This window comes from Phalacrocorax carbo, chromosome 1, assembly GCF_963921805.1.
Source record: "Phalacrocorax carbo chromosome 1, bPhaCar2.1, whole genome shotgun sequence".
In the NCBI taxonomy this organism is placed as follows: domain Eukaryota; kingdom Metazoa; phylum Chordata; class Aves; order Suliformes; family Phalacrocoracidae; genus Phalacrocorax; species Phalacrocorax carbo.
Window position 1 is genome coordinate 61747344 of NC_087513.1, and position 26213 is coordinate 61773556.

A 26213-nucleotide genomic window follows, 5' to 3' on the forward strand; every position below is an offset into this window, starting at 1 on the left:
TGGGATGGGCTGCATTTGAAGTAGCATGTTGCAGCCAAGGCAAAATCTAAAGGAAATTTATAGAAGGATAACCCCAGTGCCAGTCTAACATTTTCTGTCCTGTGAGGGAGGGAACATGCCTCATGAAAAATGAATCTTATGGCCATGAAAGACCTCAGCATTGCAAGAGAGGTGGGGAAGAAATTGTTGGTTGTCAACATGATTGACATGTGCTTGCTATTAGGTGCTGACGAGTACAAATGGTTGTGAGTTTCAAAGAGCAACTAGGACTTGCTGTGTGCCTTGGCCTGACTATTCACTGGGAGAGGTGGTTAGTACTTTCTAAAAAATTTGGATTCCTTAAGCCCTCCTGAATGTGAGGGGCCTTTGATGCCCACTGGCTTTGCCAATCTCAGCTCTTTCTTTTGCAGTCTTTGGAAAATCAGCCCCTGCTTGGCTACTCCTGGGAGACTGATGGTGTCAGCTCAGTCATTTAGTCATCTTTAGTGCTAAAATTAAAACAGGTGCTCGTCAACATGTAGTGCGTACAGAAAGAAACCCTAACTATATTTAGGAGGCTAAACAACTATATGGTATTTGTTGCCAAATGTTGGCTTTTAATAGTGCTGTTTCTAATTAAGTCTCCGGCACGTTCAGTATTCATATAAGCCCTATCCATAATGATTCATTTCTCTGCATATTTTTTTCTGACGGCATAATTAGAGAAGGAACATTACTCCACGCAAGCAAAAGAGATCTTTTAGTTTATATGGTCTAGAGGTCATTAGTTTATGTAACAAATGACCTAATCATTTGCATGTGCTGGTTGTTACAAACACACGTCTGTCACTCACACCTCACAGTAGCATCAACCTGATGCCAAATCATCTCCTGTTTGCCACATACAGTCTCTACTGTTTCTCTGGTGATAACAATATTTGAAAATCCCCACAGTTTCTGCAGTCTGGGGGGCTGCGTATAGACTCAGAGTGGTGCCAAGAGGCTTAAGCTTTGACTCGTTCTGGGTTAAATAGCAGTCTAAAAGCATCTTAAATTTTTAGGATATGATTCTGATGGTGAGCCCTCTTCTTTTTAGTGGGATCTCTTGGGCAGAGGGTATGACTGTGGAGCCTGGATGAAGGATTTAGGGCTGGGAGAGAGAAACAGCTCCTCCTTGGGAACTGACCCCTTCCCTCTGATGGTGTAAATATTGCTGTGTTGATGTACATAGCCCCCTTCACTTCTCAACAAAGAAGAAAAACACTGAGGCTTCAAAGGAGCCAGGGAATAGTTTAGTAGAAAAAAAAGAAACTAGCTGTGAAATATTGCACAAATCAGATCCAGGTTTCAGAATAAATCTCTCTTTTTCAGCAAATGGTCATAAAAAAGCAGGTGCTTAAACATAGTAATTTGTTTGGTTATTGATTCCAGGAGCACAGTGAACTGCAGAAATACCTACCTAGTTTGAAATTTCTTTTCTGAGGAAAATATTGCTTATAACTAAGTGGGTATCCAGTAACATGATTTGGATTTGACTGTCAAAGGAAAGCATTTAACAATTAAGGATTAGCACCTATTGCATGGGATTAAATCTCAGACTGTCTGTCCCTCACCCCTTCTGATGGAGTAATTTACTCTGTGTGGCCTGGCTCAGGAAGGATCGGCTGGGTAACTGACTAGATTAGATTTGTTTTAGCTTTGTCTGAAGGATCTGGTTTGCAACTCAACTGCATATGGCTTTATAGATTTTGCTTTGAATGGACTGTGTGCTGTACGGGCTGGGTGCCTCTAAAGAGAAGCACTCTTTACAAAACTTTACAACAAACCCTGCTGGACTATTTAAACTTACTTGTTTGATGTTTTCATGATATGCTGTATGGACAATATAGGCAGGACTGAAAAAGATGGGAATTGTCACTATTTCAGCTTACCCAGGAGGAGGAAGAGAATTGTTTCTCTCTAGAAAAGGAGGGCTCAGCTTGCTGTCTCCATTTTACCTGAAACTTGTATAATAGAGTTTTGGTTTATGAAGCCACTAATTTCTACACTGGAGACATAGAATAAAAATAAGAGTGAGATTTAAAAAGAAAATACTTTAGTTTAGCTGAGGGAGAGCTAGTTCTGCTCATAAACCCAAGAGGTTATGGTCTAATATGCAATGTAATTCTGCACCAACTGAAGCTTCATAGCTTCTGGGCAAGCCTGAATATAATTACTGTGCTGAAGCAACGCCGTAGAAAGTGTCAGCAATCACTCAAGAAAGATCTATATGGGAATGGAAAAAGAGACAATCTTGATTTTCCTGGAGGTTGTTATGTTCACAAACTAAATGTTTGTCTTTTCTACGTCTTTGTCTGTATAATAGATTTATTCCTGTACAAATAATTTGATTCTGGAGAAAGTAGACGTGACGCTATATGGGGGAAGCTAACAACACAGCTGTCTTTAATAAAAACAAAACCAAAAGCAAAAGCAAGGAAGCCACTCAGGTTTGTGGCCTCTGTTACTGCTTTGTGTTTTCAAAGAAGTAAAAAACCCTAACAAAACAGCTCTCCCAAATACATTTAAAATCTAGGATGCAGCTGAAATACAGTGTCTGTCACTTATCAGAAACAATTTACTCTGCCCACATTTACCAATCAATGTTTTTCTTTGCAAAATTCTTCTCTCATAAATGGTTTTTCCTTAGTTGGAAGCTATTCAGTATAGTTTCCAATTTTTGCTTTCTGTCTATAGAGATCTATAGGATAAATAATTTGTTCCCAACTTATAACTAATGCCTGTCTTGTCTTTCACATTCAAACTCTCAGCTCCTGAAAACTGTCAGGGACACCTCTTTAAACCCAGTACTAGCCATCACTGGGCTATGGAAACAGGTAATCCAAAAGCTTTGGTTTAAGATAGCTTTGTTAAGTTTAGTGTTAAAACTGACTTTCCTCCTAACATCTGTGTAGCAAATTTCTGTACAGGATAACAAACTCTGCCAGAGGTTTTGCAGTTTCCCACGTGCTTGTCTCAAAGCTTTGAGGAAGCTACTGAGGTTGGTGTTTCTTTCACAGCATGGGGGTCAGGTTCCCTAGTGTTAGCATACTGAAAAGAGCCAGGGTTCCAGCACTGTCCCATGATAATTAATGCTGATTAATTTTTAGCATGCTCCCTGGCATGTTTCTGGCCCACACCAAGTAACATTTTCCCAGGGAGTGCCCAAGCACAGTTGAAGGGATAGCGTGTGCCAGGGACCTCTGCCAAGGGGCAGTTACTCTGTTTTGGAGGAAGAAGAGACTTCAGCTGTGAGCCAGGCCATGCTTCTTGCCCTGAGGAACAAAAAAGAGGTCTTGGTCCTTTTTATTTACTAGCATAGAAATGACCTCTGAGTGCTATAAAAATAAAATTTAATAGGTATTAGCAACTGGACTGATGAGACTGAACACTAAACTAATTGGTTGACCCTAACGCCATTAAATCTTGTAATTTTTCCTTGATAAAGAAACATTAATGGTAACTTCAGGAGGTGTTCATCCACTGGATTTGTTTTAGCAGCCTGTTTACTAGGGGAAGGAGGGAGAAACTGGGTGAAAGCTTTAGTAATCAAGAAGACTTACGTAATCTGTCCTGGTGTAACCACTGAGCATTTAGCTTTTTTATGGCAGGTGTTGTTTGTTTCACAGATGTCTGTCATGCTGCATCCTTTCCCAGGTAGAAAGTTTGTGTAATGTTCCTTGCATTCACAGTGGGACTAAATCAGAAGGGTGGGAGAGGGGAGAAGAAAATTAGACGTTCACAAGTTGTGGATTTCAGCATACTACCTGGAACCAGGGTCTAAAGACAGTGAACTTGCAAAGCCTTAGTTAATCACCTGGTGCGTTCAGATGCAACTGTAAAGCTTATCCATATTTATACATATCCCTTCTAGGTTTTATCCACTTCAGAAAACAACTGACTCTCAGATAAATGTCCTGCAGATAAAGCCCTTTAGATTCATTTCTGTGACCAGAGAACTTTTAAAATCAGCGTGGGTAGGTCAGATTTTTTACCTCTGTTCCCACAGCCCTCTGCCTCCAAAATGAGTGCCAGTGCATATTATTAATGAATGAGGTGTATCAGCACTTATATGAAAGTGAACTATAGGATGACCCTGGATGACTGACTCCCTTTTTGGCTCTTCAGGGTGTCCATGCAAAACAGGCATGGTCTTCTGAAGTCTCACTTTCTTGATAGCAGGGGTTTTACACACAGAAACGTGAGCCAGTTCCTGACAGCATGAATAATATGCAGCCTTTATATGGTACCTTTCATTGGTAGTCCTCAAAAAGCCAGATTACTTCTTTCCTAAATACATTCACTGTAGGCATTTATCTGCAGTACCTGTGTAAGGAGCCTACTGGTCCTACAAGCCCGCTGTGGTCCGGGAGAGATTTAACTGGGAGAAACTTAATTTCAGTGCTTTCATTTTGGGGAGACAAATCTGAACCAAAATATTATAGGAAGAAGAACACTATTTCCATTCCCATTTTCAGAGGGGAAAGCACCACAGAGATACACAGAGAGGGAAAAGGGACTCACTCCTGGTCACCAGCAGGGGTTATGCCAAAGCTAGCCTCCCTGAAGCCTGTTCCTGTACCCTCATGGCTTCTTTTTGGAGAAAAAGCCTTACTCCTTCCTAGGCAGTTCACTTAGGAAAAGTCTGGGGTACCTGTTAACACTAACCTTTCCTGGACCATCATATATGCAAATGGTAGACTGTGCCGGGCAATTCCCATACGTTGCTTGGCAGGGATCTATGGGTAAGCAGACTTGTCCATCCCCTCTGTAACCTTCTCGACAGGTACATTTGTGCTGATTTGGTCCAAGATAAATGCAGTCGGCATTAGGATCACAGACCTTTTTGGAGCATGGGTTGATAGCTTGTGGAAAAAAGCAGTGAAGTAAATGAATTATTGTCCACAGTTCTGAAATTAAAGATGAGGATTTGCCAGAGCACTTCCATGCCAAACAAAGCCCGGGTAGACTAAACTTCTCATAACAGCCAAGTCCAAAGTATTGTGGTGGCACGAAGACAGAAGGGAGGAATGTGTTTATACTAACGTAGCAACCAACTGTTTGCTTCTGAACTGAAATGATCTCTTAACTTGGCAAATTGAGTTATAAACAGATTAAAATATGTAATGTGCTCATTAAAATATCACAACTATTTCCCTGTTCTCTGGTGGATTTTAACCAGAGAAGGTCAGGTAGGTGATATGAGGTCTGTACAAGCTTTAAGCGCGTGCTGGATCCGTTGGAAAATATTTCTCAATACAATAGGCCTTCGCTGTTTTCTTTCCGGTAATTAAACACCATAATGTCATCCGTTCAGCTATATGGAAAACTGGCCAGCAAGTGCTTTAGTCAAGTCTTCCACACTGCTGTAGTTTCAGAACTGGACTGGAATCCCACTAGTTATTTCCATGAGACTTTTTTTCAAGGAAATGGCATTGTTTGTCCTTGTTCATTGTCCAGCAGTGCTTGGAGAACACCTTCTCACACCTTTGTGTCCAGTTTAAGACACAGTCAAGCACACATGGTAGCTGGAAGGTGGCAGGCTCTAGATTCACCTAAAAGCAGCTCACTGTCTTCCACTCTCCTCCTCCCTTTCTTCTCCCTCAGCTGGGACTGAGAGAGTTGGCAATGCTCAGCTTCACTCTTTCAAGCCTTATCTTCTGTTCTGGTGAGAAATCATGCATGTACACACATATTTGCATGCTCAAATGACCATAAGCAATGCCACCTCCAAGCAGAGTCTCAGGCACACACTGCTATGCTCACTTAGCTGTGCTGGAGCTGCTTGTCCTCTGCTTCCCAGCCAGACAAATGTAAAAGACACTGGCTTAAGCCAGAGATGACCAGAGTAGCTAAAGGCATTGGGACAGAGAAGCAACGACCACACAGACTGCATCAATACCCCAAACCCAAGAGAGGTAAGGGTACTAGCATCCTTCTCTGCTGGTTGCTGCAATTTCCTTGTCTCTCACTTGTCAGTGCTGTCTACTAGAAGAACGTCATATTCCCCGAGGAGTGACTTTGTGATGGCTTGCTCTTGGCTCAAGCCTATTCAGAGAGGATGACACCATGGTTAGGACCAAGAGGACTGAATGTAAATATTTCCAGACAGGATAAGAAGTATATTATTTGTGGCCTGATACAAGCCAACATTTACTAAATAGTGCTTCCAGCATCTGATACAACCATTTTCTTCATTGCAATTGGTCTAGAAGGAAAAGCTAGTGCTATACGACATAATGTAAGTAGAAGAAAGAAAATCTGGACTCTTGTAATACAGTTTATATGAGCATTCAGAGACAAGTTGAGAAGCCTATAAAGACAACTTTAAGGTAGACTTTACCTCTAGCTGAGACACTATTAGCTTTGTTTCATGAAAAACAGGAAAGCTAAAATGAATTTTACTTGTCTGTAGAGTTTATGCTTAGTGATGAAGCCACATGATGGCTATTCAATAAATATAAGCCCTTGGTTGCTGTTGTTGATTTTTATGGGAGCAAACTATAAGGTTGAACTTTAACAAGCAGAGGGATTTGATAGGAATGGATTTGTGAGCACTGATGACCCAGTATCAACACTATGTGTTTCAAAGGGATTTACTAGCTTTAGTCTGGTTGCATGGACCGAAGCTTGTTAGCAATTGGACTGATATGCTTCTGAAGCACAATTTACGGTTTCTTTTAATCCTGAAGGAACCTAGTTTGTGCAAGTGAGACTGCTTTGGGATATGAAGCCAATAACAATTAGATGGTGAGATTTGGTTCAAAAGCGCACTTGATATCTGAACTATAATACCAATGATGTTGTATACAAAGAACTTGGTGGACATGAAAATTACTCACGTTCACATTGTGTACCATCCCCATGGTAGTTGGGCAGACATGTGCATTGCAGTTGTCTTCCATCCCTGCCTGAGGCAGTGCATCTGGAGTTTGCAGGGCACCGCAAGGCCTCGCATTCGGCTATTGCTGAGGGACAGAGTGCGACAGGTTAAGCTGTGTCTGCACACTGTGCCAGGAGACATTACATTCTGCAGTATGCTAGTTCAAAGCATGCCTCGTCTAGGGACCACTGATCCCATAATTTTTCTGGCAATGACGGTTATGGCAGCTCACACACAGGATTTGAGATTCAGGGTGTGTTTGGTTGCTCTAGAGTGACTAACCTGAGACTAATTTTACGTTCACCTTTGCCAATTCTAACTGTATCAGAGCTGTTTAATGTATCTTATATAGAAAAGAATCTACTTACGCTGATCACAGCTGGGCCCCTTGTATCCAGACAAGCAAGTGCATCTTCCATCCCCTGTAATTCCACTGTTACATACTCCATGAATGCAGTTGCAAACTATACGGAGAGATGGATTTGCTTTACTGAATAATAATGGTGTTCAGAAAGACATCATTAGCATTTACCCATAGTAAACAGTGTCCTAGCCAATAGCTTTGGCTAAACGAAGCCTTGACCTGAGTTCCTGAATTTATAGGCTTCCATTAATGAGAAGATCAATACTCATAGTTGCATACATCAGTAAATAACATACTGACTTTTGCAGACTCTTAATAACATGGGGCCTGAACATCTTCAGGACACATGCTAGGAACACCAAAGATGACTAGATGCTAATACCATAAAACTTGTAAAATGTAACATACAGTCTTGAGCCAAAATGGAATATAACTTGTAACAGAGACCATTTTTTATAACTGTTAACAAATTGCTCGTTTTTGCTTCAATTCTGTTTGCCTTTCTCAAACACTCCTGAAAAGATTACTTTTGTGGCTGTTTTTTTCCTCTAAACAGAATTTGTTTAGTTGAAAGGATAATGAATCACTGCGTAGGTCTCAGGCTTTTTTTCTGGTCATGTTCCCATATTCTGTCATTTCTGGTTATAATCCCTATGACAATATGCACACAAGATTCAGAGTCCGGGCAACTATGAGACCCTTTTATAAGTGGTTTTTGAAGCCTTAAATATACTGAAGAAGCTTTATAGTTATAACTGTTTCGATTATGGTAATGCTTTTTAAAAAGACCCTTTAGAGTTACACTTGCAAAGACTCTAAGAGGTACAGAGTTGTATTGGTGACTTCGTGTTCAAGCTGCGATGATGTAGCGTAGCCTCTTCCCTTTACAACCATATCCTGTGTTCATGCAGATCACCTAGACTAATTAGTTAGTAACATTCTTCCTCTGCTAGTAGTCCTAATATAAAACCCAGGAATATCTAAGGTATTGCTGAAAATCAGTTAGTCACAAATGCACAGTATTTATAGGTGCTTAGAAAATCTGGAGGAGCTCAAATATCTGAAAGCTGAAGTCTAAAATGTTGCTTAGATTAATATGCAGTTGAGTCCTCCACTAGCTTCTTGGAAAATAATTACATTTATGATATTGAATTCATTCAAGTACCCTATCTGCATGAAAATGTTGGCTCAGTTACATTTCTGTGTACCAACACTGGCATCCAGTGGACAGCTGGTAGAAAAAGGGCCTTTGGGTCAGCAGTGGTGTAGAATGAGTGTAGCCAACACAGATTGTTTAAAGTGAGGCTGTTCATGACTTTTTTTAGAAGTAACTTTATGTAGATCTTGAGGGAACAAAAAGAGTTTTACTTAGAGAAAAATAACTATTACCACTTAAGAAAGAGATGTTTCTTAATATTTTCTCTCAGGCAGTTTCCTGATGTGTCTGTTTGATGCTCAGCAGGGGTCAAGAAGGTAAATAAGAGACTAGAAATCATTAACAGGCAAAACTGGAAAATATTGTACAAATATATACACTTGTGATACGTATACATTTTAAATAGTGCACATAGCTCTGATCCCTCCCTCAGTGTCTCACTTCTAATAGAAGTATGGCCAAGCAATGGAATGATCTACCGGCCAAAATCCAAAACTAAATCAAATTCATCCTTTGTCACACTTTGGACTAAATTATGGAGCTCCTTGGCACAGAATATTGTGGAGAGCAAAAGCAGAATTGGACTCAGAGGCAAGGGAGATAATTTATGGAGGATAGATCCAGCAGGAACCTTTAAGCACTACAATTTGAATGCAATCTCTGGCTGCTTGTACTCTTTCCCTAGATATCAACTATTGGCCTCCAATATGGGATGCTAGGCTAGAATGACTTTTGGATGGGTTCAAAATGGCCTTTTTTGAGTAAGATATACTGGTTTCAATACCACGTGCCTTAATACAGATGCTCCAGTCTCTAGATGTATTTCAAAAACATGCCAAAACACTGTAAGCCACTATAAATTATGCATTTGGTATGCTCCCACCCAACATTTTAAGTACGATAACAACCTCCTGTATTTAGATTAAATAAACGCAAACCCATAATTTAGGGTTGAAAATGGATAACATGATGACTGGCTGACAGGGAGGCATACCTGCAGGAGCACACAGATGATTCTAATCCCTAATTTATTTGACTGTTGGCTATAACAAAGATATTAAAGGTAAGATTTTTTTTGGTAGTGCTGTACTCAGTGTGTGGTCTGTACGGTCCTGAGCTAAATCCACCCCACTGTGAATGAGGAATGGAGTAGCTGCCTATTTTCTTTCCCTGTTGTGTTCCCAGAAGCAGGCATCAGCTTTTGATGGGAAACCCTTAGACCCCCTACCTATTTCACTGGGATCTCATAGTGTCTTAATACAGCTTTCACTCACCTTCTTTTCCCCACTTCAGTAAAGAAATCTCAAACTTACCTGATGTGCAGTCAGGACCAAATAAATTATCTTCAGCACATTTTTCACAGGCTGTTCCACCAAAGCCTTTCTGAGAATTACAGAATGGAAATCAAAACTTAAGTTTCTCATCTCTCTCTCTCTTTATAGACAGTTATACGCTTAGCAGCCTGAAAATGGACTTTTAGCTGCCAGAAGAAAATAGCATGAAAGGTTCATTCAGAAAATCAGAGGTGACTAGTGCAATCTAGAAAACATTGTCTTTCAAACATTTTTTTCTCTATCCTTTTTTTTAATTTTAAATTTTTCGCTCTTACACTTCAAATCAAATGAGATGTTCTGAATATCAAGTTAACAATAAAGAACAGTAATCAAGCCTAATGCTCAAATCATTGTTACAATTGTTAGGTTGTATTTTCTGACTACTTCTCACTCTGCCTCTTTTTCACATGTCCCCAGAAGATGCCTTGTGATGTAATGGAAAGATTAATCAGTAGCGGGAGAGATAGAAAAGATTCGTGTTGTTTTTTTTTTAAAAATCTCTTTGGCTGGAGTTATTAAGCGCTTAACATTGCACTCTCAGCAAAGGAACATTTCGTTGAGAGTATTAGTCCCAAGTATAGGTCCTTTCTAATTAGTGCAAAAAGTCACAAGTAGCAGCACTCTCTTAAAAACAGAGGACCTCAAACCACCTGTTTCAGGAAGGCAAGATGGAACATCTCTTTAATAATATCACCCAAACATGCTCAAGTCCATAGAAATAATAGTGTGAAGATTAGTGCTAACCAAGCAAAAAATGAACTCCAAGCAGATTATCTCCGCTATTTCTGAAATACTTCCCTTTATTGTATTTATACCACACAATATGCATTACTTTTTTTGTTTTCTTTTTTTTCTTCTGTTATTTTTTTATTGTTGTATTTTTTCATTTAAAAGAAGGGACGTACCTGGCAAGTGCACGTTCCATCCCCATTCATACCCTGGGAACAGCGTCCTCTCCTGTTGCATGGTGACGCAGCTCCTCCCGGACAGGCTAGAAATGACAACGTTAAAGCCATCAGTCAGCTCGCTCTGACCCTTATGCCTCCCTTGCACGTTAGGGGTGACGACCTCAGAGGCTGCAGGGTTTTGGGACAGGCAGGGACCTCGAGTGACCGCTGCTATTTTACAGTTGCCCAAATTTCTTCCCTAGAATATTGGCTTCAGTAGAGATCATCACACTCTCTAGTATGGGAACTTAAGCCAGTGACCGTAACCAATAGATTGCACAAAAAATAGTTTTTGTATTCTGAAGTACCATATTGATTTGGTACCTGCTGATCCACCTCTATCTGCAGACACTCTAAACTGTTAACTTTTTTTATATGAGCGGAGTTGCCTGACCAATGTTGGCTGATGTAACTCTGACTGATTGAAAATTTGCTCTCAGAATTATATTTGATGCTAAATTAGAGTTTAAATGTCTTTTTATTTTCCCCACAAATTGCATTTGCTTTATGTGCAAAGTTTTTCATTTTCCCCACTCCCTCCCATATGTCTGTGACATTTGATTCAAATGATCTTAGAAATTGAAATTCGCGTATCTCATAACCCAGTTCTGTCCAGTGGACTGTGGTCACTAGTAAAACTTGTGTGCTAATGATGTGTTATGCTCTTCAGATCCTCTGGTGCTAAAACCATGATTACAGGAAGTGGTACACCAGGTGAGGCAGAGCCTGAGCTAAAACCCCAGAAACAGTAACTGCATTTCCAAATCAAAATGGTCTGAAATTTTTAATATTCAATTTTTTCTGAAAGGCTGCCTATAGGAAATGCATATTTTTAGTCAGATTGTCCTGTCGTTTTTCCCCACTGTAGAGATACCCTTATTTTTTATAGTTGTGCAGCCTCTCCATGGAAATGATTTATTAACTCCCTTCCATAAGCCCTTTCTTCCTGTAATTAGAATTGCCATTAGGAACTGTAATCCTGATGCAGGTGGTATTTAAATGTAGCAAACTCAAACTGCCTTCACAGGTTCTCTGCTGTCCCTTACTGGTAGATTTATTGCTTACAGAGTCTCTGTTCTCTGTGGGTTGAGACTGGCAGCACGGGATTTATGCTCCCACTGAGTAACTTAATCCTGTTTTAGAGTGTTTAAGTGATAGGGAAATTTTCATGAAAATGAATTTGATTTGGGCAGACTGATGAACAAATAAGTAGATGTGTATATGTATACACCTAATTTTAGTGGAGCCTTTGGCTTTCTATAAATTTGTCAATATTTATCCATTTATTCCTTAATGATGAGTCTGTGACATCTGTTGATCTAAGTAAGCTTCTCGTGAAAAAACTGAGAAATTTAAAGATGAAAATTTATGTGCAGTTTATTTAATATGTGCTGAAAGAAAAAGATTTATTAAGAGTTGAGATGAAATAACCAGAAATGAGGTAAAGTAATAAATACATATACTTTAATCTTTAAAGTGGCTTTTAGCGAGTCTTGTTTTCTGGCTACTGTGTGATAGCTAAATCTCATGTTTAAGCCTGACACAGGCGCAAACACTTTACTATTTGCTCTGAATGGAAATAATTTTAACTGCGCTGATGCTTTTATTGACTGTGCATAGAGAAAACACAAGAAAACTCCGTTTATGGTATAAATTCTAGGACAGCATACTTTAAAATTGCTGACAAAACAGTTTTTTTTCAGCTGATATTCATTACACTTCCCGTTGTCTTCACTACCTCTTGTCTCTTGTTTTGATACCACCACCAAAGGACAGCTATATCAGAAGTTTAGTAAATTACCATATTCTTGTATGAGTTTGGTTGGGCAGACACAGGGCTTCCCCCAGCTGGTGGGGCCGTAGGAGGCAGTGCCAGGACACTGGAGTGATGCTGGCATGGTCACCTGCTGCCACCCTGGTACCAGGGAGGAGTGAGACCTTCACTTCTGTTGAGGATGTTTTTTGAAAAGTAGTAAGAAAGAGATGTTTCTGCTTAGCTCTTACAGCTGTCAGACTGAAGGCCTAGTTTTTACACCTAGGCCCAAAGACCTTAAATCAATCAGGTTTTTTGCCTCATAGAGTTTAATTCAGCACTTCCCAAGTGTTTCAAATGCAGCCTCTTCTTGGATGACCCCACAGGCTGAAGCAGTGGGTAGAACTTGGAAAGAAGGTGTGCTTTGGACATATAATTTGATAGAATTATGGTTTAATATCTTTTCCCTTGGCCTTTTTATTTCCTTTCACTTTTTTTTTTTCTTTATTCTTACAGTGCTTTCTATTCAGTTGCTCATACCACACACCTTTCATTTGGTACCCAGGCTCTTCTTTGGAGCCATTCAAATATTTGCTCAGAGTGGGAACCTGAGCTGGGGCAGAGAGTAGCTCCCACTGAAGCCCACCAGTTACATGTGTGGGGCATCTGAGCTCCACTGGCTTTGGCGTCTGCGGTTGGATGATACTGGCACTGCTAAAAGGCTGTGCTCTTTTCCCCTGGACCTTTTCCGCCCTGTACTTTTTCCTTTTCCTTGATGCCTTTTTACAGAGGGGTGGGCGTGTGGCTTGTTGGCTCAGGGCGCTTTGTGGGGAGGGAAGGGGACAAAACGTCTTTCATTCACACCGTGTGTTTCAGCACGTGCTATCATTTAAGGAAGTCAGAATGCTATTTAAGACTTATTTTTGTCATTGCCATTAGATGCTAAATGCAAAGTAAACCGCTAATCAGGGGTTTTTCTCTGGCCTCAGGAAGGACCGGCTTTCCTCCAAACATTTCAAGGCATGCCGTGTGTTCTTAGAGAGATTGTGATAATGCAAAGAGCTATTTTCTTCCTCCAAATGACAGCAGAAACAATGCTGAGACCTTGATTCTTTGCTTTGTGGGGCCAGGAAGTTTGTCCGAAGGAAGAGAGGGCTTCCTTGCCTCTGCAGCCTCCTGCCCGCAGCAGTGCAGGCAGGGCTCCAGCTCGGGGCAGCAACCTCTGCCCTTCTCTGCCCCTCTCTGCCCCTCACCCATGCCCCTTGTGTGGCCTCCCAGAGCACCCTGAAGTATGAGATGACAATCATGTGTAGCATTGCCTTCCTCCTACCAGGCGCTTAGGCTGCATTTGGTAGAAAAATGGTAAATCACGGCACAAGTGTTGTCTTTAGAAGGCGGGACCACGCTACGTACTCAGCTGTTTGGCTGTCTTCTACAGAAGTCGCTGCAAATTGGGGTTTGACTATTTTACTTTAGGAGATAAATAACTGGTATTTAAATCACAGCTTGGGCCATGAAAAAATAATTTTTTAATCTATTTTGTGGACGAAAGGACTTCACAGATGTTGAACCAGACATTTACTCCATTATCTAAACCACTAACTAAAGGAGGAAATGCTCTGTCTGGGCAGGGAAACTTCCTCTGCATGTCTTGATGCCCACCTCAGTAGCCTGAGGTTTGATGCACTTGTGGAGATGCTGAAAGGCTTTTCCTGAGGAAGGGGCAGCAGCAGGAGGGGCACTCTTGATTACTGCTGCTTCAATAATGACCTTTAGCATTTGCTGGAGGTTCAAAAAACTTGGAGGGAAAAACTGTTTCAAGTTGAGCTGAAAAAAAAGACCCTCCTTGCATCATAAAGTAAAGAATTAAAGAGATTTGGAAAGACTCAGGTGAGGGTATTTTTGACCTAAAATGAACATTTAAACTTGGGATTTGAAATTTTTAATTTTTAAATTCTATTGTGGGGACTGTCCCAAATGAAAAAGTCATTTTGCAAGTATTGACTGAGATGATTTGTTTTGAAAATCTCAAAACCAAGGGGGTTCCCTGAGATTTTTTACTTTTTCTATGAATTTTTCTTTTTAAATGAAGCTTTGAATATGTGTTTTTCTCCAAATCCTCAAGTTTTGGCTAAAAACTACAGTTTATTTATATTCTTATATTAAGCTCTGAGGAGCAATCTTCTCATGGCAATAGTTTCTGAAAAGAAGAAAAATCACTCTTTTTCTGATACTCAAATTCTATTTAAAAAAGAAAACACAACAAAACACTTACCCAGGCAGTCTGGGCCCCAGCGTCCCTGGCAGCACTCAGGCTGTTCAAATTCTTTCGTACAATGATGCTGACATCCCAGAAGAGAAAGTGTGTGTGTCTTAAATTCTAGATAATATCTGAGGAAAAGAAGTTGGAGATACTTTAAAGTACTTAAAAGCCTCCTCTGGGGAAAAATGAAATTCTTAGCCTCTTCTTCTCCTTTCAGTGTCAGACAAGAGCACTTTCAAGCTTAGTTGTATTGATCTAGCTTTTTTTCTTCATTAAAACATACATTGCACATCAAGGTCTAAAAAGATCCTTGGAGCTGTTTCTTTTGCATAGTATATTTATCTTTTTTTTGTTGTTGTTAATTTCTGCAACCCAAACACAGCAGTTTTCTCTAAGTTTTGATTTGAAATACAATTTTAAGAATTATTTAATATCAAGGTTCTTTAACTGCTAAGTAAGCTCAAAATAGTTACATTTTCCCTAAAATAGTGCTTTTCTTTTTTTCTAATCTGAAAGGCAAGACTTCAGATTTGTTTCACATTTCCTGCCCTTCATCCCCATACCTCCCCAGTCTGGCAGTTTGAAAAATCTGTTATTTATATGATAACATATAATATGAATGATATATAGATAACACTTATATGATAACATATATTTGTCATATGGTATTCATATATCATTAATTTCAGTTATGCAGAATAAACAAGGAAGTGATTTTATGATATCACTCAAAAGAAAATCTGGTAGGCCATCAAGAGCAATATTTATTTTCCTCTTATATCATTTATTAATTAACTTTAGGCTTAAAGTGCTTTGAGTGAAACTTGAATTCTGGTGTTGGCAAAGCATAAAACCTGCATAGAATAGAGCATTTGTAATATGAATTAACATTTCCTAATTCATGGAGAACAATATTCATGGTGAAAAGCTCTGACAGAAGAGATACCTGCAATCTGGTATCCCAGTCCCATTGGTAATCTTGGTGTAACCAGCAGGGCACTGGGTTTCAAGGTTTAAAGAACAAGGTACACATTCGGTTTTCATTCGAATGAGCAGCTTTTGATCACATTGCTTCCTCATCTGTAACAGAAGAAAATTAATTAAAAAGAAGGAAAACTCCTCTGAGTTGGTTTAACTCTGCCCCCAGTGGCATTGCTGAAAAATGACAAATTTAACTCAGCTTTGTTCTCACTCACAGACACAAGATCTGTCCTGTTCAGCAGGAGCTCCCTGCTCTGGAGCTGAACTAGGTAATAGACCACATATTAGGTCTTTACAGCAGTCTTGACTGCACAAAATATGTCCAACCACTGCGGGATAAATCCTTCTAAGTGTCATATTTCTCCTAAGAATGCTTTATCAACAAATGCTAAGTTCAGCAGACTTAAAAGCCAGGTTACCAAGACAGCATCAGCCTCAGAGCGTTAGTTCTGAATTTCCCTCGCAAACCCAAAGCAGGATGGAGAAAGAAAGAAGCTAAACAAGGTGTGGAGCCGCATATGACAAATATCTGCTGTTCTCTACGTATGGACTCATTTAGGTGGTCTTAACTCACTCCAGCAATATTGACCATGAGAGACTTCCCATCTGACACAATAGAATTGAAATGAGTTCTCTGAATGGGATTTCAATTAAGCAGTCGAGTAGTCAATTAAGGCAACGTCTGAACCATTGCCAGGCCAATGTGAGGCAATGCTTAATGTATATCTTGAAAAACTGTACCTGCCCACTGTGTGTGTGCATGCGTACATGTGTGTATGTATGTAAGGGACTGTTCTAGCAGCATCATCCATTTGAAAATATTTATATATGTTAATAGTTGTCTGTGGATGTTTTAAGTTGTTTATAAAGCTAGAAGAACAATCATACCAGAGGATCATAATAAAAAGTAATGGAGCTTCTTCCATGAAAATTAGTTTGAACAAGAAGATCTTTCAGAAAGCATTAATTTGATCTGAAAATGGTCAGTTGTGGAGAAACAAACAACGGTATGTTGCTTTTGTCATAATTTGTCTGGCATGATTTTGCTTCCGTCTCCAGCCATTGCTCTTCAGTAGCTTGCATGACATGTAGGAATCTGTTCCGTGAGAGAGTTTACTATTCCATTCCTACAAATACTTACAGTCTGAGATCAAAGTACATTGTCTTTGTGCACCTAAATAAATAACATTTCATGAATTCCCTGCTATGACTCCTGTTTCCTAATTCTTGGGTCATGTTCTCTCTCTCCTCCCTAGTTTGCCAGTAGCCCTCCTGGGTACGGAGAGTCAGACCCACCCGTCTGGACAATTCCTGTGTGCATGAATGGGACCTGCGCACTCCACCTGCAACGTCTTCTCTGTCCCCTGCCTTTGCAAATTCACAAATTAACCCTTTGTGCAGCAGCATCACAGCAGGAGCTTCAGGTCATTTGCTATGCAGGATATATTCCAAGCCACCACTTCCAAGGATGGAGCCTGTCACAGTGCTGTTATGTGTTGCTCAGTGGATATCCTCCAGTATTTCTGGACACACATGGGAAGCTGCAGCCTCTTTGCAGAAGCTGGTGGTTGGTCTGGGCAGGTACACTGGCACCTTGGGCAGGATTTCTACATGTGTCACAGCCCGGTAGTCCTGGATGAAGCCCTCGCCCCAGTGGTTTCCCTCCTTGTTAGTTATCCTTCCTTCAATGTTTGTGATAGCAGCATGTTTCAGTAGTGAATATTGTGAGGTTGTATCACAGACACTGATAAGGAGATTAAGTTGCATGAGCTTTGAGTGACTCCACTTGATAGTCACCACCCAGTTATAAGTACATTTCAACATCTATTTAGTTGTCAAAGTTTAGTCTTTATAAATGTACTGTTGAAATCTGATTTGGGTAACATTCAAGTATCTGGGTAGTGAAACCTCTTACTGTTGTCTAGATGCATTTCAGTGCCTTTGAAATAAAAATGAGACCTTCCAGGTGTGGGTGTAATATGGATACGCTCAGTCAGACACTTGGCAAAGCAGCGGTGAGCAGTGCCGTGCTAGGAGGACGGAGCAACCTCCCTGCCCTCTCGGCAGAGCCTGGTGCTGTGGGGCACTGGACTGACCCATATCTTTGGGCTTCAGGTCTAAGCTGGCTCCCACAAACTCAATCCAGATCATCTCTGCACCTTGCCCCCTATCCAAAAATCACCTCATGAGGCACCAACATGAGGGAGCTTGAATGCCTCAAGCCTTTCAAAATCCTGATGCTCAGCACTGGTGCAGCCACCTTAACGGCCCATCCTTAACGAGAGACTCTGCATGCACCAGAGCAGGACCCAACAGAGCACAAACGTGCAGGCTGGTCAACCTAACTCCTATGAGCATTTCCATTGAGTCACATCAATACTGTTAATGCTGAAGAATCATAAACTCAGAGTGTTGGCTGAATTTTTGAGTCTTTAACCAAGTATGCTACTTAAGCCCTGCTCCTTGCAGGTGCTTGGGGTAAGCCATTATAAGCCTGGATAAATTGCTGGGCTTGTAGGATATTAAGGTTCAGAAGTGAAAAAGCTGTTGGTAAGAGTAGCTGAAATGATGCCACTGCAGAAGTCATCAAAAAGGCACCTCACAAAATTTCATTTTTGGAATGAGAAGATTCAAAGACATTTTGAAAAGGTAAAATCTAAATAAAAATAGGTTATATCTTTTTCCTACCACCACTTATAAAAAACTCTTTATTTTAGAATGGTGGGGCTATTTCTACTTTCTCCCATTTACTAATTTTCCTTTTTTTGCTATTAGGGAAAATGGAAGAAAGGTGATTTGTTAGTAGCTAGTTTTTTAGAGACGGAATAAGTTTAACACATTTCCAAGTACTTCTTTGTATTTTACAAAGTATATTTCCATTTAAAAAACCCAAACAAACAACAAAACACCCAACCTGAGTGGATTCCGCCCCCCAATTTCTCCCTGTCCTTTTGTTTCCTCTTCTATAAGTGTTTTTATTCCAGAACACAGTCATTTAAAGCCTCATGTTGAGAAGTAGTTTAAATGAGTGAATGTCTCTCTGTTGAACTCCTGGTTCAGATTTGTAACCCAACACTTTCTGCCTCTTTATGAGGGTGGTGAAAAGAGATTTTTGTGAAATTCCACAGATCCATAGGATTTGTAATAACAAATGCCCCACTTCCCCAAAAGTCTACAGATCTTTTACTTAAATGTATAACTTTGTACAATGAATTCTAATAGCTCAATTCCTTAGAATTTTTTCTCCACTTATCTGAAACAGCTTTTCCTCCCTGTGGTTAGTAGAGTGGATAACTAGCACTTTGGAAAAATTTCCACTTTCATCTTCTCACTTACCAGAAATTCGAAACGTTTTCTTCTGTTGTTTTTGATGAATGTGTCAGCTACAGACTTTTGTCACATTTGCCATTTCTTAGACACTTTTCAGTTTACTCATGACATATCCTTTCAGCCAAATTCTCATGTGAAATAAACAGATACATTTCTCTTATTTCAGAGGACTGAATTACAGAACTCTTAGTTTATAATTCAGTGTCATAGGCATCAGTGACTGCTAAAGTGGGGTTTTCTTGTATAAGTCACAGTGATAACTATTCTCTCTATAACAGTGAAACTACCCCCACCCCTATAGTGTAATCCAGACATATAATAGTTCATTACTTAAATAAAAAGCTGCTTCTTACCTCATCTGGGACTTGTGATGTCAAACAGAGATTCACGGCAGCCAAAAAAGCCAAAAAGAATAAAATAACCGGATTTTTTTTCATTGTGAAGAGTTTGACTTTTTTCCTTCAGAGCCCTCCAGTCATGAGAATTAGAATTCTGACATAAAGTGATCGCTTGTTAGAGGTGCTATTCCTTCTGCATTCTAGGCAAATAGTTTAACAGGACTCTTGTCTTCCTGAAGGAAAATGAGTGAAGGACATGGCACGCGAAGCTTGCCTGCAGGCAGGAAAAATTCCAAAACTCAGGGTATTTGCTGAAAGTTTTCACTGCAAAGCTGAATAAACCCTTCCTAACTGAATGACAGGATATCCTGATGGGGCTCTGTTCATTTATCCCTCTCTCTGAAGCTGTAGACAGCACAAAACCAAGGACACTGAACTGTTATGATAGAAGATGTTTTCTTCTTTTAGGTGGGCATGGACAGGGGGCTGGAGTAACTGCTGGGGCTGTTATCGTTACTTTTGTTCAACTGATCTAAGGCAGAGCAAAGGATCTCTGGAAGTTGGCTTATCACACCTAGTAATGTAAGGGTGGGTCCCCTGAATGTGGTTCTGGGAGAAATACTGCCAACTTTATCTCAGGAGGCCAAAAGAACACCTTCCAGCTTTGGTTAGCTGGATAAAAAAGGGGATTTTTTTTGTTGTTGTTGTTAAATAATTTTAAACGATTTCCTGGAACTCAGCCATGTAACGTGCATATGGTTAGGAGGGATGAGTAGACAGACAGACATTTTGAGTTGCTCAAATCAGAATTGTTTCTCTTTCTTCTTGAAGTTCTTCAGCTCTTTTCCAGTGCTGCTCTTTGCTGCTGCTCTGGTCAGTCTTGTAAGGGCAGCCTCCCCCATTTCTTAAATAGCTAATAATTTGGCTGCCTCCAGTCTGCCAGCTTTGCTTTGGGCCCCTGACATAATTTTTCAATCATTTGAAGGCAATCCGTAAGCACACCTAATACAAAATTGTATTTTAAAACTGTTAGACACTTTTGACTGAAGAATCCACAGAAGTACAGTGCTGTAAACATAGTGCTTTCTTCCAAATTCCTCTTTGCAGTCGCGCCTAGATGCCACATTCACCTTTAGACCACAAATGTAATACTTGATGCAGTTGTAACCTATTATCTTGAACTCCGTATTGTTTTCCTAAAGAACTCAGTGTGGTGATACATATATAATGTACAAATTCATCTACTTTTGTTATATGCTCTAACTGAATACTGAAAAATTGCAGTAGAAGATGGTAGGGCAAGATGTTTCCTGTGTGCTCATCAGATCCTGTTCCTTTCTGATATACAATGAGGGAAGTAAATCATTTCTTGTTTATGCAGACAAGATAGCAGCCAGGGGTCATGATGTACATGCTGACAGTATGTATGGCCCTGAGAAGTGCTGTTTCTCTTTTCTGAGGTCAAGGCATTTCATGTTACTTTGGTTTTGCATAAAATGTACAATCTGGCCAGGCAGAAAGAATGGTTTAGGTTTTTCTCCAAAAAAGCAGAATAGTGAAGGATCTTCTCTCCCCTGTGATGATAGCCCACAGCTGCATCCCATCCTCTGTGGGATGTTTGGGAGTAAAACTTACCTTCCTTCTGCAGCTGTTGGAGCGTGGGCAGGGTGGCTGTCTGGGCAGGGTCTGCTCTACCTGGGCAAAACACGTTTGCCTGGTCCCTGCATGTGTCATGGCAGGAGCTGACAGTGTCTGCAGCAGCCTGAGGTCAGCAGGCTTTCTTGCCTGTTGCCACTTCAGACAGAGCAGCGGTGAAAGGAGCTGTAAATCAAGCATGTCCCTTTCCTGTCCTGTAGATTGAGATAAAAAGCAACACACATCAGCTCTCTTGTTATCTGCTCTTACCTCCCGTATAGGCATTTGTGTAAAGTAAACCTTTTTCCCCTTTCCTTCCTCTCCCTTCATGTCAGAGTGTAGTCTCCCCGCTAACCCCCGTGATGACCGCTTTCCCTGCTCCAGAGGGACTGGCCACCCTTTCCTCGTGTTGGCGATGGGGATTTTCCTTGTTCGTAGGGTTAAATACAGACTGTGCTGGGCTCTGACTGTAACTCTGCCTTGCCAGCTCCTGCCCTGCTCTGAGCAGAAATACAGGCTAATACATCACCTGGCACACAGGATGGGGCTCCCAGGGTACTTGGAGGCAGGGGGACGGCAGCATTCTGACACTCAAAACAGCCTGTGCAATGTGGCACCACTGCTGAAGGCAGCGTACCTCCCAGCAGGCTGGGGAGACGGCATACTGCCTTGCATGGGAGGAGGCTGCCTTGGTGGCCTGGCCAGTGCCTGAGGTACTGGGCAGCTGCCAGCTGCAGCGCTGCTGTCCATGCTGGTGTTGGGTGCTGGCATGCTGTCAGTGTGGGTGGGAAGCTCTGTCTGCTGGGTTTCACCCTATGCTTTTAGAAACATGGTGGTGGTGATGGTCTCTGCAGGCTGGCACCCGCATCCTCCCTCCCTTTCCCCTGCTGGTGCCAGGGCCAGAGACTGCCAAGGGGTCTGCACACCTCTGGGATCCCCAGTTGGGGGGTTTCACCCATCAGTGTGTTACCCTGCACACCGCTGTGTCTGCATGACCTTTTGTCTTGGCCCTCCTCCGGCTCCTGCCCTTGATGTGTTCGTATCCTGTCCTGACCGTCCAGCCCCTGTGTTTCTGGGGCTATTGTCCTCCAGAGTTGTGGTGGCAAACTATCACATCCTCATTATCTCACTGCTCATACAGCTCAGCTGAGGCTTTCATGCTCTTCCATTTCCTACCCGTACTTTTTCCTGCCTTTGGCAGCATATTTTATTTTAGCTTTGTGCTGTCCATCTTTCTGTGTCCAGCCAGAGTGGTGGAGAGGTCTTGGATATTTTTGGTTCCTACAAGAAGATGAAAAGTTTGGAAGCCTTAGACAACAAATATCAAAATACAAATGTGTCTGTAGAGTTAGTCACCTTGGATTTTTTTTTTTTTTTTAAATAATGTTGATAAACGTGAGGGAAGTGAGAGCAAGGAATGTGGGAGTGACAGTGACAATGGGCACGGATGCATCTGAAAGCTGGGATGAATCTGACATGGAGAAGCCTAGCCAAACCTCCCTGGGGATATCTCAAGCATAGAGATACGCCCTGTCTCAGCTGCTGAAAGCTTTCAGGTTGCAAGCAGCCTGCTGTAAAAGTCATTGTGTGTGCTGTAATATTGCAAATACCATGTGCTGTGGCATACACTCGTGTATGTCACAGCCTTCCTCCGCTCTGCTGTTGCACTCCTGGACTGGATGCTCCTACTTTAAGTAGATGTGAGCTGCTTGCCTTTTTACTTTCTTCATCCACCTACTGCCTCTCTCCAAGTTGCTCCTTCTATTTCTGTGCTGAAAATGTCAACCAACCAGAGAAAATGCGATGGTTCATTTATGTAGGTGTTTTTGAAAACAATGTTTTGTGCTGCAACTTATTTCAGTGTTCAAATGAGCTGGTTGTTCTTTCTCAGAGCCAGGGATCTGGGTGTGAGGTCAGTCTGAAAGTGAATAAAAACCAGTGGAGATACGGGCATGATGGTTGCAGCACTCACCTTCCCCTACACAGTTTTGATAACCACATGATTTTCCTGCATTTTAAAAAATTTGTAATTGATTATTGACTCACATTGTATATTGTTCCCCTGAGCTTTCTGAAAGTGAAACTCTCTCAACCAGAGGTGGCTGAACAGCGTATGATGAGCTCTCAGAGACTCATACAAAGCTCAGCCATTTCACAAACAATCATATGACAAAAGCACCATTTTAGACAAAGAAATAAAAAAGAAATATGACCATTCTGAAGCAGAGCAGTCATTGCAGCCTGAATGTTCAGGAGCTCTGTATAATAAAAGCTGGTACTGCTTTTCTGGTACGTCGCACCCTACTTTCTGCTCAGCTCTTCTCCCAGGGGAGCAGCCTTGTTAGTGAGGTCTTAGAGAGTGTCAAGGGTGAGGGCAGTCTTGAGCTACGTTTAATATTTTTACTTAGTAGTTTGAAAGTAAGCAGCAGAAAATCAATGAATTACTGTTTCTTACTGTATGTGGCTTCTGTTTTAGAGCCGGTCACAGCAGGAAAACCGTCCCAGGGTTGTTTGAATACAGTTTGAGGCTCCACATGTCTGAGGAAAGTCACTTTGCTCTTTGTTTAGAAACTGGCTAAAGCACCTTGCAGAGGGGTAGGAAAAGATAAAATGTGCTCAGAAGAAGAAAGCTTCCTAGGGGGAGGGAGGCTTTGGCTCTGCCAAGAGAAACGTCTGAATGCTAATTGTAGGTGGGAGAAAGGGGGGCACAAACCATCAAGTTGCCTAGGAGGAGGCTTGGGGAAAGGGAGGGGGGAATATTTGGGAAATACTGCCTTTGATTAACACAGACTTAATTGGAACATAACAAAGAGATTAAAAAAAAAGGTTTGGCAAGTTAAATCTTTCCAGTGCCATACATCTGAGGAAGCCAACGGTGGCCTACGGAGAGTCTGAATGGGCAATGTGGAAAATTTTAGGGGTGTATAATTTTATCTGTGGGGTTATGACAGCCATCATTTTGAAACACGGTGACTATCAGAACTAATTAATTCTCCAAGCCCATAGGATGCATTTAAGATAGAGCTGCAGCTGGTATGCTGAGGAATGCCGCGTGCCCGGCAGCGGCCATCGCTTTTATCAATGTTAATGAGGGAGAAGGCACAGACAGCTGATCTAAACCAGAATGTGTTCATGATGCATACAGCTGATGGCAATGCAGACTGCCAGTCAAGGGGTGGTCTTAGCCATAGATTAGATCCTCATAGTGGCCTCTTCAGCTTTCTTTCTTTCCCCTCTTTTTTTTTGTTCTCAAAAGAGTCTTTCAGCTGGTGAAATTGTAAACAAAAGGCATTCTAGCTGAGGCCGTGGCGGAGAGGGCTTTGCGAAGGAGACATGAGGAAAATAGCGTACGCAGTGCTAACTTGGACAATGTTATTTACTACGAATTTTAAGGAGGCGTTAGGTGGGTGAGCTGTAAGGCTGAGCTTATAATCAGCACCGTGCTCTAAAGGGAGTGACCACAAAACTAGGGTCTGCTCATGGGTACCTCTGCTATGCTTTCATGCTGTAATAAAATGTTGCTTAAAAAAATGAAAATCATGCTCTAGCCATAGGTAAGGCCCCATGCCTTGTAGGTCCAGCAGGATACAGGACTTACTTATAAGTCTCTGACTTGTGGGAAGCATTCCCCATGTTCAGCTGTGTGACATTCAGGCCAAGATGTACAGGGGGATAAAGCTACAGGATAGCAACGCCGTGGGGGTGAAGGGAAGGAGTTAGTAACTCAGGCCTGGAAGTGCTGGTGGTGTAGAACAATATTAAGGCCATCTTTGTGTCCCTCTGTCTTCTCTGCATCTCTTGCATTGCAGTTCTTGATAGATCAGAGTCTATGCAATGTTGCTGCCAGCTAATGGCACGGTAAGTGCAGAAGGTACTGCCCTGGTACAAAATCTTGAGCTTTTTTGAACACTGTGGCTCTTCCTGGCAATATAGCACTCTTCAGAATCATTAAATCTCATATTTAATAGAGTATAAATGTAACATATATTCCTTGCACAGATTTGGAATAAAATGCATCATGGTTATGAGCTGCTGGATAAATACACCAAAATAAATTTGTAGTTTGAATTAACATCTTCCTGTTTGCGTAATATCAATATGTAAGAAGCTTCAGTTTTAAGATGCAATCCAAGGATATCAGAAACTAGGGATGAATAATGGGCTTCCACAAGATAAGAAGGTGGCTGAAATGGATCTTGATGATGGCAATTCTCAAGCAAACCTATTTTGCAGTTTATAAACATCCAGCAGGAAGGAGACTGGGGTTGTTTGTATGTGTGTCTTGTACTTCTGCAGTTCTGCTAAGGTTGCAGAATGTAAGGCCAAAATACCAAGAAAATCCTGAGATTCCAGTATTTGGGATGGACAGAGGGATGTGGAGCATGGATTGCTGGTGCTGTAAATGTTACATTGGTTTCTCCAATCCCATGGTAGAGAAGCAGGACAGAGAGAAGCACACACATTTCATATCTTAGCAGTTGGCCGTGGTAGACCTGGGGACATCTGGAAATCCCAGGCACTGTAAGGTAAGGGAGCTTGTGGAGTTGGGGAAAGCAGCAAAGGCTGTGCTGCAGTGCTATTACCTGCTGATTTCCTTCCTTGCGCTATACAATGTAGAGAGTTTGCTGTAATTTTCGTCTATGTAGAGCTTGTATGTTTTCACAGTAATGCTTTTGTTTTGACTAGTCAGACTTAAACAAAGTTAGCTTAATACAGTTAATAATTTACTAGTAATAGAACTGAGTTGCAGATAATGATGTGGGGCAATCAACCTTTGCTCAGTTTTTTTTTTCTTTCTTTTAAATGCAGCCTTTATAACATTATCCAAATGTGCGTGTTTATAGCTGTAGCGAATTGATTTCAACCAATTATCTTGTCTAGGAACAGCCATCTCAAAATTTGTTTGAGAAAGAAAATCATGTAGAAGACAAGCTGGCGTAATTTCCACAAATAGGATAGCACAATGTTACCTTTCATTGTCTTTATGATGATATATAAACTTGCTGTGCTTAGCATCAGGCTACAGGGACCTGTTACGTGCTGTGATAGATGGGCAACACAGTGTGGGTATGCCGCATGGTAATCCCTAAACCATGACCCAAGGGCAACAAGTTGCTCATGCAGACACCTGATATTGCTGGGAAGAGCTAAGTGCGGTGCTGCTGGGCGTGTGTTAGCTGGCTGCAGGCCAGCAAAGGTTGCAAACCGCTG

At 41.2% G+C, this 26213-nt stretch overlaps 1 protein-coding gene across 3 annotated transcripts in view; it reads right to left on the minus strand.

The window, feature by feature from the left end:
• The window catches only part of STAB2 (stabilin 2), an 89220-nt gene extending 69327 nt beyond the window's left edge, over nucleotides 1–19893 (minus strand). Inside the window, exons 1-9 of one of the 3 annotated variants that reach the window (XM_064456144.1) lie at nucleotides 19383–19893; nucleotides 15665–15798; nucleotides 14731–14846; nucleotides 10661–10746; nucleotides 9735–9804; nucleotides 7270–7365; nucleotides 6861–6986; nucleotides 4687–4883; nucleotides 3582–3715 (exon numbers count right to left, since the gene is read on the minus strand). In XM_064456144.1, the coding sequence (XP_064312214.1) occupies nucleotides 3582–3715; nucleotides 4687–4883; nucleotides 6861–6986; nucleotides 7270–7365; nucleotides 9735–9804; nucleotides 10661–10746; nucleotides 14731–14846; nucleotides 15665–15798; nucleotides 19383–19466 (1043 nt within the window). In that variant the 5' untranslated portion in view covers nucleotides 19467–19893. The remainder of the gene's footprint in view (nucleotides 1–3581; nucleotides 3716–4686; nucleotides 4884–6860; nucleotides 6987–7269; nucleotides 7366–9734; nucleotides 9805–10660; nucleotides 10747–14730; nucleotides 14847–15664; nucleotides 15799–19382) is intronic. The other 2 variants (XM_064456133.1, XM_064456153.1) reach the window with 2 other exon arrangements.
• Nucleotides 19894–26213: the final 6320 nt, after the last annotated feature.